The sequence below is a fragment of the Tachysurus fulvidraco genome, chromosome 1 (genome assembly GCF_022655615.1).
Source record: "Tachysurus fulvidraco isolate hzauxx_2018 chromosome 1, HZAU_PFXX_2.0, whole genome shotgun sequence".
In the NCBI taxonomy this organism is placed as follows: Eukaryota; Metazoa; Chordata; class Actinopteri; order Siluriformes; family Bagridae; genus Tachysurus; species Tachysurus fulvidraco.
Window position 1 is genome coordinate 19,800,236 of NC_062518.1, and position 13,024 is coordinate 19,813,259.

Sequence of the window (13,024 nt, forward strand, 5' to 3'; positions counted from 1 at the left end):
CTAGACCACACCTACCCCTAAAGAGTAGCCCACGATGTCTAAAGATGTCTAAAGGCTACTGCTTGAAGGTTTGAAGTTCCTCCTTTATGTAAAGCAGTCCAAGCTGGCTTGCTTCCTCTCAAAACTGCTGACCGGTCATTGGTTTACACAGAATTTATTGTAGGTGTGTGTCACTGTTTTGCACAAACAAATTGTTTTTTTTGGTATGCTGTTTACACACATGAAAAAATCCTGGTTGAGAATTAAAGAAGTAAAAGAAAGGTTAAATGAGAAGTATTAAGACTAATAGAGTAGAGAGGAAACAAGAGGCCCAGAAGGTGTGGTCATTAGTATATAGGCCTGAAGCTAGCATGAGGAAGAAACCTTGAAAGGAACATGCAAATCACTACACTAATTAGTGCCTATATGCCTTATAATTTATATTAATATAAATTAAAGTCAAGCACCAAGGCTGTTGTTCATCCATGTCACTACCAGAGGTCGTTGGTGCCTCTCTAAGTCTATAATATCCTTAGATAATTGCTAATAATTGTACTTATATTGAGTATTGTATCGTTTCATCCGTGACTAGAGCACTCCGTGAAGTCTTTAAAGATGGAATGAACCTCCTCGCAATTGGTTGAGGTTCAGAGAATGTAATGGAAGACAAGGTCAGATGTCAAGGAACAAAGATACTGTGTTAAAAGAAAAGATGAGCCAGTTTCATTTACATTGTCTGTTCCTTTTGGGTGTGTGTGCTTTCTCTTTCACTCTTCCAACAGGGGGTGGTACACTATTATCCTTCACGGATGGAAGTTTGGATGGATAGACGGCTTTTTCTACCGATCAGTGTTGTGGCAGATCTTAAGCCTGTTCCAGGAACATGAGGAAGGAATAAACCCTGAATAGAATGAATGACTTGAGGCATATTAATAGAGTCTTTAAAATTCATTTTTATGATGGTCGCTTCAAATCACAGGTTTATGTTAATGCGCTCATGTTCATTTTCTTCGCTTCATTACAGCAGAGTTTTCCTATCACCAAAGAAGGATTAACAGTCCAGTTCGCTTCCCCCTCCCTCATAGAGTGAGTTTGGGGAAGCCAGGATCCAGCCTACTCCAGTTTTATTCCATCAACAATTGTTGCAGTTTCCCTGTTTAACCACTAGAAATTATTATAATGTATAATAATAATAATAATAATAATAATAATAATAATAATAATAATAATAATAATAATAATAATAATAATAATAATATATAGATAGATAGATAGATATATAGATAGATATATAGATAGATAGATAGATAGATAGATAGATAGATAGATAGATAGATAGATAGATAGATAGATAGATATAGATATTTCTTAACAAGCATAAAAGCTTATGAGTCAGCATTTTCATAATCCACATTGGGGAGTATTCTTACAATGCATTTTTTTTTGCCTTAACACAAGGTCAGAGGACCGAATCACTGAGTGGCTCATTGAATTCTCTGACTGCTGCTTGAAGGTTTGAAGTTCCTCCTTTATGTGGAGCAGTCCAAGCTGGCTTGCTTCCTCTCAAAACTGCTGACCGAACACTGGTTTACGCACTTCCCAGATGAATTAGAGTTTAGTCATAAGTAAAACATCAGGGTTAATCCAGACAACACTGTACATAGTTCACATCAAAACAATTCAGGATTTGAATAAAACATAAAATTCTATTGAATGATGAGTGAGTAATGAGAGACACTAAGCATATTTTAGACATTTGTCAAAAGTACTGTACACCGTACCCTCAACACAATTTTATAAAAAAAATAAAGAGAAATTATACTGCATTTTCTCTTCTTGTCGTTTTCATGATAATACTTCAAACATACAGTACAAATTGAAAGAAGACATGGTGTGTTCATAAAAGAAATGCCTTCTCACCGGACTCCATTGTCCTTGTAAGTTAACCATGGTGCCAACGTTCGCGTCTGCTTCAGTCGTTTGAAAATCGATGCCGTTTATGAGTAGAGAACTCATTCCTGTGTAAATCACTGAGTCTTGTTTTCATTCAACATCTCGGGCTCCATGTCGAGATCAGTTAGACAGCAGCAGCATATGATCTGGGTGTATTTGGTGATGGAGTCTGGCACGGAAGATGACGACATGAGAGAGGTAAGAAAGATGAGACAGGGTCAACAAAGTATCAGGAGCCCATAGACAGCTGCTGGAGTACTCAGAACTGTGACTACTGAGAACTACAAGATGCGTTATGTTTTTAAGCTCAAGCCTATTGCCAGTATTCAGTATTCCATGAAGATGGTACAAGAAGTCTTTGCTGAATGAAGTGTGAGAAGCATTAACCTTTACCTAGCCTCAATTATAAGGAGGAATTGTTGATTGAGAACAAGGTGGCAATGCTATGGTTTATCCATAAGTCAGTATATGTACTTGGTAGGTTGATTGCCATCTCTGGAAAATTGTCCGTAGTGTGTGAGTGTGTGAGTGTGTGAGTGAATGAGAGTGTGTGTGCCCTGTGATGGGTTGGCACTCCGTCCAGGTGTATCCTGCCTTGATGCAAGATGACGCCTGAGATAGGCACAGGCTCCCCGTGACCCGAGTAGTTCAGATAAGTGGCAGAAAATGAATGAATGATTGAGTGAATGAATGAATTACTTAAACACTCGTCCTCTCTCACTAATAATCACAGATACTCTCTGTCTTAATTATACAGCACTCTGGGCTTGGGTTTAACAGTATGAAGAGTAGTTAAAGAATAAACATAAGCAGAAATGTTTAAACACTGTTGTTAGTGGAGACACTGACTTACATATTACAATGCTAACTGTTACTTCATATACAAAAAACAAATGCTTTCCTCAGACTAATCTTGTAAATCTACAGTAAAAAGAATCAGGATTCTTACCATTGAGCTGACTCAACCATTTCGGCCTCTTCTCCACAGGCAGGTAGATGCAGAAGTAGTACACTGGTACACCAGACAGTGCAATAGCGACTCCTATGAGGGAATTGACTGTGTCACTATAGAGGGGCACAAGGACCAAGAAAAGACTGCACAAGCAATAGATGAAGGGAATGAGCAGTGTCAGCTGGAAAACAGAAGACAGAAACGACAGAAGACAGAATAATTTTAATGAAATTAAGCGTAATGACAAATCCATCACATTAGTCAGACAATCGATTAGTTACCTTCACAGGTCTGTGTCTGTCTGGCTGTGTGAAGCGAAGGTAAATGAGTCCCACCACAGATAATCCCACATACAGCCAGTAGCTAAAGCTGAAGTAATTGATTAGCAGGAATACATCTTCCACACACAAAAATATTAGTCCCATTACACCCTGTAAGCAAAGAAAACAACAACAACCCATCAGTTCGAACTTCATTCATTCATTCATTTTCTACCGCTTTTATCCGAACTACCTCGGGTCACGGGGAGCCTGTGCCTATCTCAGGCGTCATCAGGCATCAAGTGAGGATACACCCTGGACGGAGTGCCAACCCATTGCAGGGCACACACACTCTCATTCACTTACACACTCCGGACAATTTTCCAGAGATGCCAATCAACTTACCATGCATGTCTTTAGACCGGGAGAGGAAACCGGAGTACCCTGAGGAAACCCCCGAGGCACGGGGAGAACATGCAAACTCCACACACACAAGGCGGAGGTGGGAATCGAACCCCAACCCTGGAGGTGTGAGGCAAACATGCTAACCACTAAGCCATTTTATATTAGTTAAACTGGGAATCCAACAAAATGGATATTTTATGTAAAATGCCTTTCCTTAAGGTTCACAAAAGACCTCAGTTTACAGAGTTGAGGGTTGATATGTTTGATGAGCAAATGAAAAACAAAAATGGCATAATCAAGCTCCATCTTATTCCTTCTGAACTTCAAAGAATTCTTTTTTTCATTCTGGAGTACAGTAGTGCAGGACACAAATACTCTTGATGCTGTAACACATTTATGACTTGCACAGTCTAGAACCAGAGATCAGTATGGTGTGAGACTTACATTGAAGATGAGTGCTGGGACAGGAGTGTAGCGGTCAGTATGGATCAGAGCCAGGCTGTCTGGTAGGTGACCCTCTCTGGCCCCGACAAAGAACAACCTGGCACAAGAAGAACAACTAGAAAGTAATTTCTGGAATACACAGAGCATTTCACTGGACCTAACTTCACCAGCATGAATATCTCGATCAAAGTTTTTTGATTAAGGCTAACAGATCCTTCTGAATGTACAGTAGCTGCAATTATTATTACCTGGAGGAAGCAATAATGGAGGCATTGAGTCCTCCGTAACAGGACATAGCCACAGCAAAGGGAATGACCCAACAGAAGGGTCCCAGAACCTGATTCCCAAAGGTCTATAGAAGAAGAAAACAGAAATAAAAATGTTTATCTGGCGATCTCCATTTAGACCTCAAACTCCTAAATTTGAACCATGTATTCAGTATCTATTCAGTACATTTTGGTGTGTGTCTAACTTTATACAAGAATTCATGAACACATCATTAAGGATGCTATATATAGACTGTATATCTGGCCAGAGTGCAAATGTTTACACCCCCTGTGGTTTCTGGAAAAGTGAGAACGTTTACCTCTATTGCAATTTATCTACTAAAAGATAAAAGATACTAAATGATTATAAAAAGTTGAAATTGAGATGTGTTAAAAGATTCTGTACCCAAAACACATACCACTGCAACTGCATCACTGGCCATAAAGGAAGGTATGTCCAGTACCAAGTAGTATGCCACATTTGTAAGAAGGTAGATGATGGTTACAATCGGCATGGAGATGGCAATGGCTAGGGGTAAATTCCTGCATAAGAAAAATGAAATTCTGATGTCAAATGTTAATCAAAGATCATGAATGCTGGAGTCTTCTACGCATAACCAGTTCTATGATGGATGTTGTGGTTAATAAATAATTGATAATGCATCGTTGGAAACAAATTAAGACCTTTCTGGATTCACAATCTCCTCTGTGACAAAGTTGAGTGTATCCCAGCCGGAGTAGGAGAAAAGAGCCGAGTAAAGCGCGAGTGCAATGCTCCCAGCCTCCACGGAGGAACCTTCAAATGAGTTCTCAAAGTTCTGAGTCTCTCCTGTCAAAGGAAACGAAATTAATTTAATGACCATGAAATTTTTATCAACAAGATTTTTGAACAGGTTTGACCCAATAAATATGAGAAACAATTTATACTAAAATTCAGGTGAATAAAACTGAACATAAATTTGTGGGTGTGTCCTGAAACAAGACAATTTAAAACATAAGGTAAAGTATTTTTCAAGATCTCAAAAAAACAATATTAATATTAAAGGTATAGTCTTTGATAATAATGGAAGGTAGCTGGAGCTGAAAACAGACAGCAAATCTAGCTTAATTTTTCATAAATATCAGGCTCAAGATTGGGTGAGATAGACCTAATGATGTGAATATTAGATACAAAATTTTACTTGGCTAATTGTCTACACTTGGAGTAAGTGGAAATATTATTTTTTTTCTGGCTGGATCCCAAATCTAAATTTTGGATTGAGACATTTCACCACAAATTATATACCTTTAATTATTTTTAGAACGCCGATTGTAATGATGAGGATGAGGGACAAAATCTTGGTGTAGGTAAAGATATCCTGGACCAGAGTTCCCCACTTAACATAGGCACAGTTTATGAAGATCAGCACACCTGAGACAGAAAGGAAGAGTCTTTTAAGACTGAGGCTAGAGTTAGAGAACTGATGAGGACAATGAGGCATAGCAAGAAACTAGAGGAACAAGTGGGAATAAATCATGATGAAGTTCTACGATTTTCTCTCAAGTATTCATATTATTAATTTTTTTTTTTTCAAATTCATACCAGGATGTTAGTCTAACTGTACCGTAGCTTTGTGCCATTAATGAGAACATATTTAACAAAATTTACAAACAAGCACTCTAACCAATCTCTAATTATTTTTCAGTCATCCTCCTGATGATTAAAACATCTTAACATCCTTTACACCCACTTGGCAGCCATCTTTGCCAGCAGGTTTCTATTTACTCGATAAACTAGAAACCAGACTCACAAGATCTGGAAATAATAATGTAAATGATGGTGATTATTGGCTCCAATAAATAAAAGAAACTCAGGTTGCTCTGGCTACTGTGACAATTTCTTTTTCATGAATGAGATGTAAAAAAAAAAAAAAACACCACAAAAGTTTTAATATTTATTCTGTATTAAGCACCACTACTCTGCAGTTATAATGTTTAGGGCTGGTCTATTTCTGCTCAGAGGGATTGTTCAGAAATGCAGGCATACTGGCAGCTTCTTCTTCGCTTTTCTGTTTGTCTCTCTCTTCCTCCCTCCCTCCCTCCCTCCCACTACTAGGTTTAGCAATTGCTTCTCTAAAAGAAAAGAGAAAGAAAAACAGATTCTGGCTGACATTTGTGACATACGTCATGGCTTTGGATGCATATGAACATTCACCTCAGTGGTTACACATCTGAAAGGAAAACTCAGACATTACAGCTAAGACCAGTGGGGCTGACACATTCACACATCGTGTTTAGCAATCCAGGAAAGCATGTTTAAACCTTGAACGGATGGCTCACATGTTGATCTTTCACCTAAATTCCAAACCTAGTGTGTCAAGGGCACTCAAATAGGAGGCGATGAGGTCCAAAAAAAAAACTGTAAACATTTGACCTGGTTTCTACAGGCACAACAAAACAACTTGTGCCGAATTACCAGTACTGAGATATAATTTTTAAAAAGAATTATTTTCAGTGTAAAAAACCTATTTGTTCCTCTTTAGCGATGTACACAATAATGGTCAGTGTTAGGAAGTGGCATGGGGATAAGAAGGGGATCTCCAAAAGCGTGCAAGCCTCTAGCACAAGCTTAACCGCACGCATTCGACTGCGCCTAACAGTGATTCAGCAAACTTTTTGCCATTAGCCGCAAAGATGTATGCTAACTCTGTATGCTAATGCTTATAAACAATAGTACATCAGATTCATGATGAACTTACAGGACCTACAGTACTTTTCTATTTAAAAATAAATTGCTGAAGAGCAGAACTGCATCCAAACTGTAGAAAAAATCCCATTTCCGCTTTGAAAATTCTCTAAGGCTGACCCAGATAGCAATTACGTTTGAGCCACATGTGGGTATAATCTGGCACATGGCCTAGATGTGGCTTGGCTATACAGATATGGGCCAAATTGTGGCCATATTTGTTTTGCCATAACTTTAAAATAGGCGGGAAATGCTCTCTTGGTTCACAACTCATTTTGAGGTATATGGCCCAGATAACAATGAACAAATGAGAACCATATGTGGTTGAGCTATGGCACACAGTGAGAAACACAGACTTGTGGTAAACCTTTGGCTTATACGTGGAAAAACACAGGAATCCTGAAATCAAGAGCGGCAGACATCCTCCGTCCCACACCTCAGGTTGCTAAGCATCTTCCCTCCTATTGGTGGAGTGAGACTATGGTGGGAATGTGAATGAGACTCGGGCAGTGGGCGGCATTTCTGCTTTCCTCATGACTGTGTAAGCTACGTTCAGGTAAGTGATTAGCACTTTACTGTCATATAATTGAAATATGCAGCATTATGTGTCAATATTGCTTGTTATTAAGCGTTTAGTTATTAGTTTAATTGAGGAATTAAACTAGCTAATTAGCTAATATTTTCCTCAGTTTAACAATAAAGTTTAATGTACGCTAGGGCTCCGCTGGTTTGCCGTTTTAAATTCCGATGTTTTTGGCTATAAATCAACAGTACTTAAGTAAAGTTGGCCGCATATTCACAGATTGGAGTTTCCCAAGTCAATAACTCCTGAGCTAAAAGCTGTTACTACACAAATAACACCTCTTTTCTATCATAGTAATGTAGAGAGGCAGCTACAACCCAATTTTCCTAAAAATCAGCTTTCCTCCGCTGTGGACAAAATATATGTCTCTATGTGCGAACCAAGGAACCGTCTGCAAAGTGCAAAACCCGAAAAGCGAATACTAAAAACAGTCAACTTGGGAGGAATGTCTTTTTGTACATTTTTATGTTTTTTTATATGAAAATATTTCCCCCAAGTAAGTGTTGTAGTATAACTATCAGGACATCAGTGATGTGTGAGCTGAATTTGGTGACAGTACAGTATTCTCTTTTCGGGATTTGCATTTTGCAGACGGTCCCTTGGAATCTCTCTTATGCACTGAAAGTCATGCATGTCTTTTTTAAAGCAGAATACATCCAGTGTAAATTTTAACCAGTTGGTGAAAAAGTATTCTAAAAATATATTCTAAAAACAAAATCTAAATAATTTGTCATAAGAAATTATGGTATTATTATGGCCAACATATTGAAAAATAAAATTTGCAATTCCTTTCGAAGATATACTGGAAAAATTTTTTTTGGTCAATCAGAGGTGGTTAATTATTGCAATTAAAATATTAAAGGAGGAAATTTATTTTAAAAGATTTTTTCCCCCATTATCCTCCAGCTCTAACTTCCATATTGTATTGCTGCTAGCATTATTTAAATTCATCTTTATTGCAGAGACCGAGACGGGGTAGGAGGGAGCGAATGAAGAAACACGAGGCCCAACAAAACACTGCCGACCCTCATTAGGCACATCAAAACTCAATTTCTCAATTTAAGTTCTCTGTAAAAGTTAATCTGTTTTTTTTCTGTGATTTTTATTACTCTGAGTTGAATACATTCTTAAATGTATTCTTATATTTACTCTTAAAGCTGTAATTATTTAAACACTTGTTTTGAAGTAAATTGTTTTGAGTACATTTGTTGTTGAGTGTTTCATTTACTTTTAAGTTAATAAGACTTTTACATACTGTTAGCTGCATGTGTGTCACATATGGGCCAATAGATTTTAACAGAACTCAACCATATAAAATTGCATATAAGGCTCATATTTGGGCCACATTAAATTGTATTATTTGTCTCATGTTTGGTGGAGTTACGGCACTCCTTTGGTTCAGTTCTTTCAAAGAAGAGGTGTGCCATATTTGGGCCACATAAAAGTACATTTGGCTCATGTTTGGTGGACTTGTGGCACTGCTTTGGTTCAGTTTTGGCAAAGAAGAGGTGTGCCATATTTGGGCCACATAAATTATATTTGGCTCATGCTTGGTAAACTTATGGCTCTGCTTTGGTTCAGTTTTGGCAAAGGAGATGTGGGCCATATCTGGGCCGACAAACACAAACTAATCTGGACCACAGCTCAGCTGTTTATCTGGCCCAAATCTGGGCCAAAGGAAATTTGCTGACTGGGTGGTAATCAGAATAACAACATACCTAAAACGTGCTTTCATTTGAAACTTCTGAATAAAAAAGAGATTTTAGATATAGATACTTAAATGGGGCCCATGCTAGCATAGCTAAATTATGTGCTAAATAATTTAGTCAAAATAGTTTCACAAGTGCAATGTAGCTTAACCAGGTTTTGGGATTAATTTTCTGAAATATCCTGTTTAATATTATGAATACAACCTGTTAAAAAAATTCCTATCCTGTTAGGTAGTTTGCTAATACTCTGAGGTAACTTAATATCATGTTATGTAGTTTACTCATGCTAGGAGTAAATTCTACCAGGTTAGCTAACTGTACCTAGCTGGATAATGTTAACAATTCCAGAATTTCTGTGAGAGTGCACTCATGCTAGTCAGAATATTTATGCTAGCATAATGGAATGGACTATTATTATTTATGACATAATCCTTGCAAATATCTTGTCACTTTATCTCTTGCTAGCTGTTTGGCTCAGGTTAACCATTAAGATTAGTGCAATCCATGACTAGGAATAAATATTTCTTTCATAAATCCACAAGTTACCTCATATTAGACAGCAGACTAATGCTTATGTTAGCTGGTGAATATCTAGATGGCTAACAATTATTATTATAAACAAATACCGTCAGAAATCCTCTCAGATTAGCTCATGTTTATTATTAGTGTTGATTTGTCGAATTAGTGGATTAGTGTTGATTAATATTACATAGAATCCTTTTAAAATCCTGTCAGGTTAGCTTGTGTTAGCAAGTTCACTTTGTTAGAAGTAAATCCAGTTAGTTTTGATATTTCTTTTGTGTATTACATTTTGTGTAATATCTTTACAGTCCTTAGCTCTGTGTTGTTCCATGTCGCTCTATTTTTGTTCTATGTAGTGGCATGGTCCTGGAGAAACGTTGTCTAATCTCAGTATGTACTGCGTCGGCTATATATGGTTGAAATGACAATAAAGGATTCCTGACTTGACTTGACTTGCTAGCTAGCTAACATGCTAAAATTAACTAAGATCCTTGCAATCTATAAATAGAACTCTAGGAAATCCTGTCAGAAATACTGTCAGATTAGCTCATGCTATATGGCTGTTTACGTCTGTCAGTTAACTTATGTAAATAATAATGGCTACAAATTCGGTCAGAAATTTTGTAAGGTTAGCTTATTTTAGTTTAGGTCAAGAAAATACACAAGTACACATAAATGGTACTTAAAGACATATATTTCTGTACATATTATAAAAAGAAAACACAGACCTGCTTTTATTTCCATATATAGACTCAATGACACATGCACCTTACTTGAAGCTTGTCTTTTTCAAGTTTTATTCAATTATATAAAATAGCTCAAACAACAGGTTTCTATTCATTATTTGGTGTACAGGAGCATTTACCAAAATGGTGAACAACATGAACTCACAGATGCAGGCAGCGGCGATGACTCTCACAGCATCATATGGAGGTTGGCATGTTGGGTACAGAGCCTCCACCAAGTAGTTAGCAAACGTCAGAGAGATGACAGCCTGGCTCGCTGGTTCCACCAGCAAGATTGATGACCAGAGACGGATGAAGGCCAGGAATCCACCAAAGGACTCTAGGATATAGGCATAACTGGCACCTGACTTGCAAATGGTGGTGCCAAGCTCAGCATAGCAGAGAGCACCGAAGACAGAGAACAAGCCCCCGAGAGCCCAGATAAGCAGCGACAGGCCGTAAGACATGCTGTGCAGGAGAACGCCTTTGGGTGACACAAATATCCCTGAACCAATCATGTTTCCCACAATGAGACACACTCCATTGGCCAGAGAGATCTCCCTCTTCATCACCATCCTCTCTGCCTGGCCATCAGGACCTGCTGGTGCTTTCAGGTCTGGGTCAGAGTCTGCCCTAAACGAGGGGCAAAAATCTCTGCGCATGTCCAAGAGTTTCTGTTTCATGCTAAACAACAAGATATGACATGAAATAAATATTTGTACATTTGTTTATCACAAAATCTACACAGAGAAAAAGGGTAAATAACTTTCTATAAAGGAATCTGGGAACCCGTGAGCAAAAATGGTTAATTTTATTTAAAAATTAGCCCTTAGCCTACCAATGCAGTTCTACTTGGAGCCTCTAGCAAAAAGGAAACCTCATGTTGCAGAAGTTTCCACATAAAAGGGAAAGTTATAAACTTCGGTTCTTTATAGTAAATGGTAGAGTTCTCCATTTAACCTGTAAGGGTTTTCTACAAAGTCACAAGCTGAAGATTTCCTTTACTGTAAGGTTCTAGACAAGCTTTATAGATTCTGTCAGAAGCACATATTTTTCCCTTTAGTGTTCTAGATTAAAATGTTTGCCCATTTGTTGAACAAAAATGCATTTAAGTCAGTTTTTGGTGTAGATTTCTACATAGAGGACAAAGATGGTCCGGGATATAAACAGAAAAACAATTGTTTGTTGTGGAGCTTTAAGTAACAAACTAATTGAAATTCTTTATTTAATTACTACTATTAAAAATTGAAAACGTTTTTGGTCGATAGAACTATTGTCAGTTTATTTAAAACACAAATTAAAACTGGTTCACTCTGCAATGCTTTTACATAAAATAAAGAGCAAATGTGTAAAGTAAATTCAGTTCATCCCTTATGTTTTAGACTCAAAATTCATAGAACAGTTGCTTCTCTTATTATTTTGATGCAAACACACAAAAGCAGTTAGACTTAGCTTTTAATAGAAAGCAACCATGAAGTGAGCCAGCATGTAGTAGTCTATCAGTTTGGGCTATTGTGCTAAAACATGCCAAAGAATGTCTTTCATACCTCTAATGTACCGATGTTGAATGACAGTTGAAAGAAAGAATGAACTGTTTGATGAGTAGAACGGGTGCAGATGAATAACAGATTTTTATCTTTAGAGATCCAGAGGCACCAGAGAAGGTGTGGTGTTGCAATCACAGACAGAGTGTTTTTATACACAGAGGACATGCAGTTCCTCTAGTTCCCCTGTTTATTTTTGGATGTCTGAGAGAGAGAGGCAGAGAGAGAGAGAGAGAGAGAGAGAGAGAGAGAGAGAGAGAGTGTGTGTGTGTGTGTGTGTGTGTGTGTGAGAGAGAGAGAGAGAGAGAGAGAGAGAGAGAGAGAGAGAGAGAGAGAGAGAGAGAGAGAGAGAGAGAGAGAGAGAGAGAGAGACCCTCTTCTAGTAATCATGTTGGGATTCACATTTACTTATAAATAACCATTTCACACTCCTCATAGGAAGATTTTGGAACTTCAATCACTTCATATAATCACAAAATGGTTTCAATTTTAAGATGGAAAAAAGCTTGTAATTCTAATTCTAATGTAACATATGAAATACCAACTAAACGCTATTAATGGGATGGGGAAAAGATCAGGTACTAAATGTTGGCAACTTCTTGATTTTAAAGACTAAATTGTTAGTCGAATAGTCAGGGAAAGATTTAGAATTGTTTCACGGGTTAGGTTACGAAGCAAATACGTTCTTGTTTCTATGGCAACAGCTTGTAAAAAAACTTGTTTGTAAACTTCTGAATTTTGAGAAGTCTCCAGAATCACTGCTTTGGGAAACAAAACAAAACAAAACAAAAATCCAACAACATAAAAATAGCAATTGTTTAACCAATACCTTACAATGAAATCAAAATCAAAATTTTGGAATTTTATATTATTGTTTATATATATTTGTCTCCTTTAATCACTCTGCAGATATGCTTCTACACTGTATGCTCGTGCCTTAAACTCGTAGTCCTGGGA

At 37.5% G+C, this 13,024-nt stretch overlaps 1 protein-coding gene across 1 annotated transcript; it reads right to left on the reverse strand.

Moving 5' to 3' along the window:
• Positions 1–912: 912 nt before the first annotated feature.
• LOC113644022 (Y+L amino acid transporter 2) lies at positions 913–12,277 on the reverse strand. Its single transcript, XM_027148510.2, has 10 exons — positions 12,071–12,277; positions 10,690–11,207; positions 5,545–5,670; positions 4,944–5,088; positions 4,679–4,802; positions 4,242–4,345; positions 3,994–4,090; positions 3,166–3,315; positions 2,882–3,065; positions 913–2,101 (listed from the first exon to the last, which is right to left on the reverse strand). The coding sequence occupies exons 2-10, from the start codon at positions 11,204–11,206 to the stop codon at positions 2,007–2,009; spliced, it is 1,542 nt and encodes a 513-aa protein (XP_027004311.1). The 5' UTR covers position 11,207; positions 12,071–12,277; the 3' UTR covers positions 913–2,006.
• Positions 12,278–13,024: the final 747 nt, after the last annotated feature.

Excerpts from the sequence above, each read along its gene's own strand:
- LOC113644022 (XM_027148510.2), bottom strand. The coding sequence starts at position 11,206 with ATGAAACAGAAACTCTTGGACATGCGCAGAGATTTTTGCCCCTCGTTT. Across the intron at positions 5,671-10,689 it reads CATCGCCGCTGCCTGCATCT|GTGTGCTGATCTTCATAAAC; the intron begins GTGAGTTCATGT and ends TTTCTGTCTCAG. Across the intron at positions 3,066-3,165 it reads ACAGACACAGACCTGTGAAG|CTGACACTGCTCATTCCCTT; the intron begins GTAACTAATCGA and ends TCTGTTTTCCAG.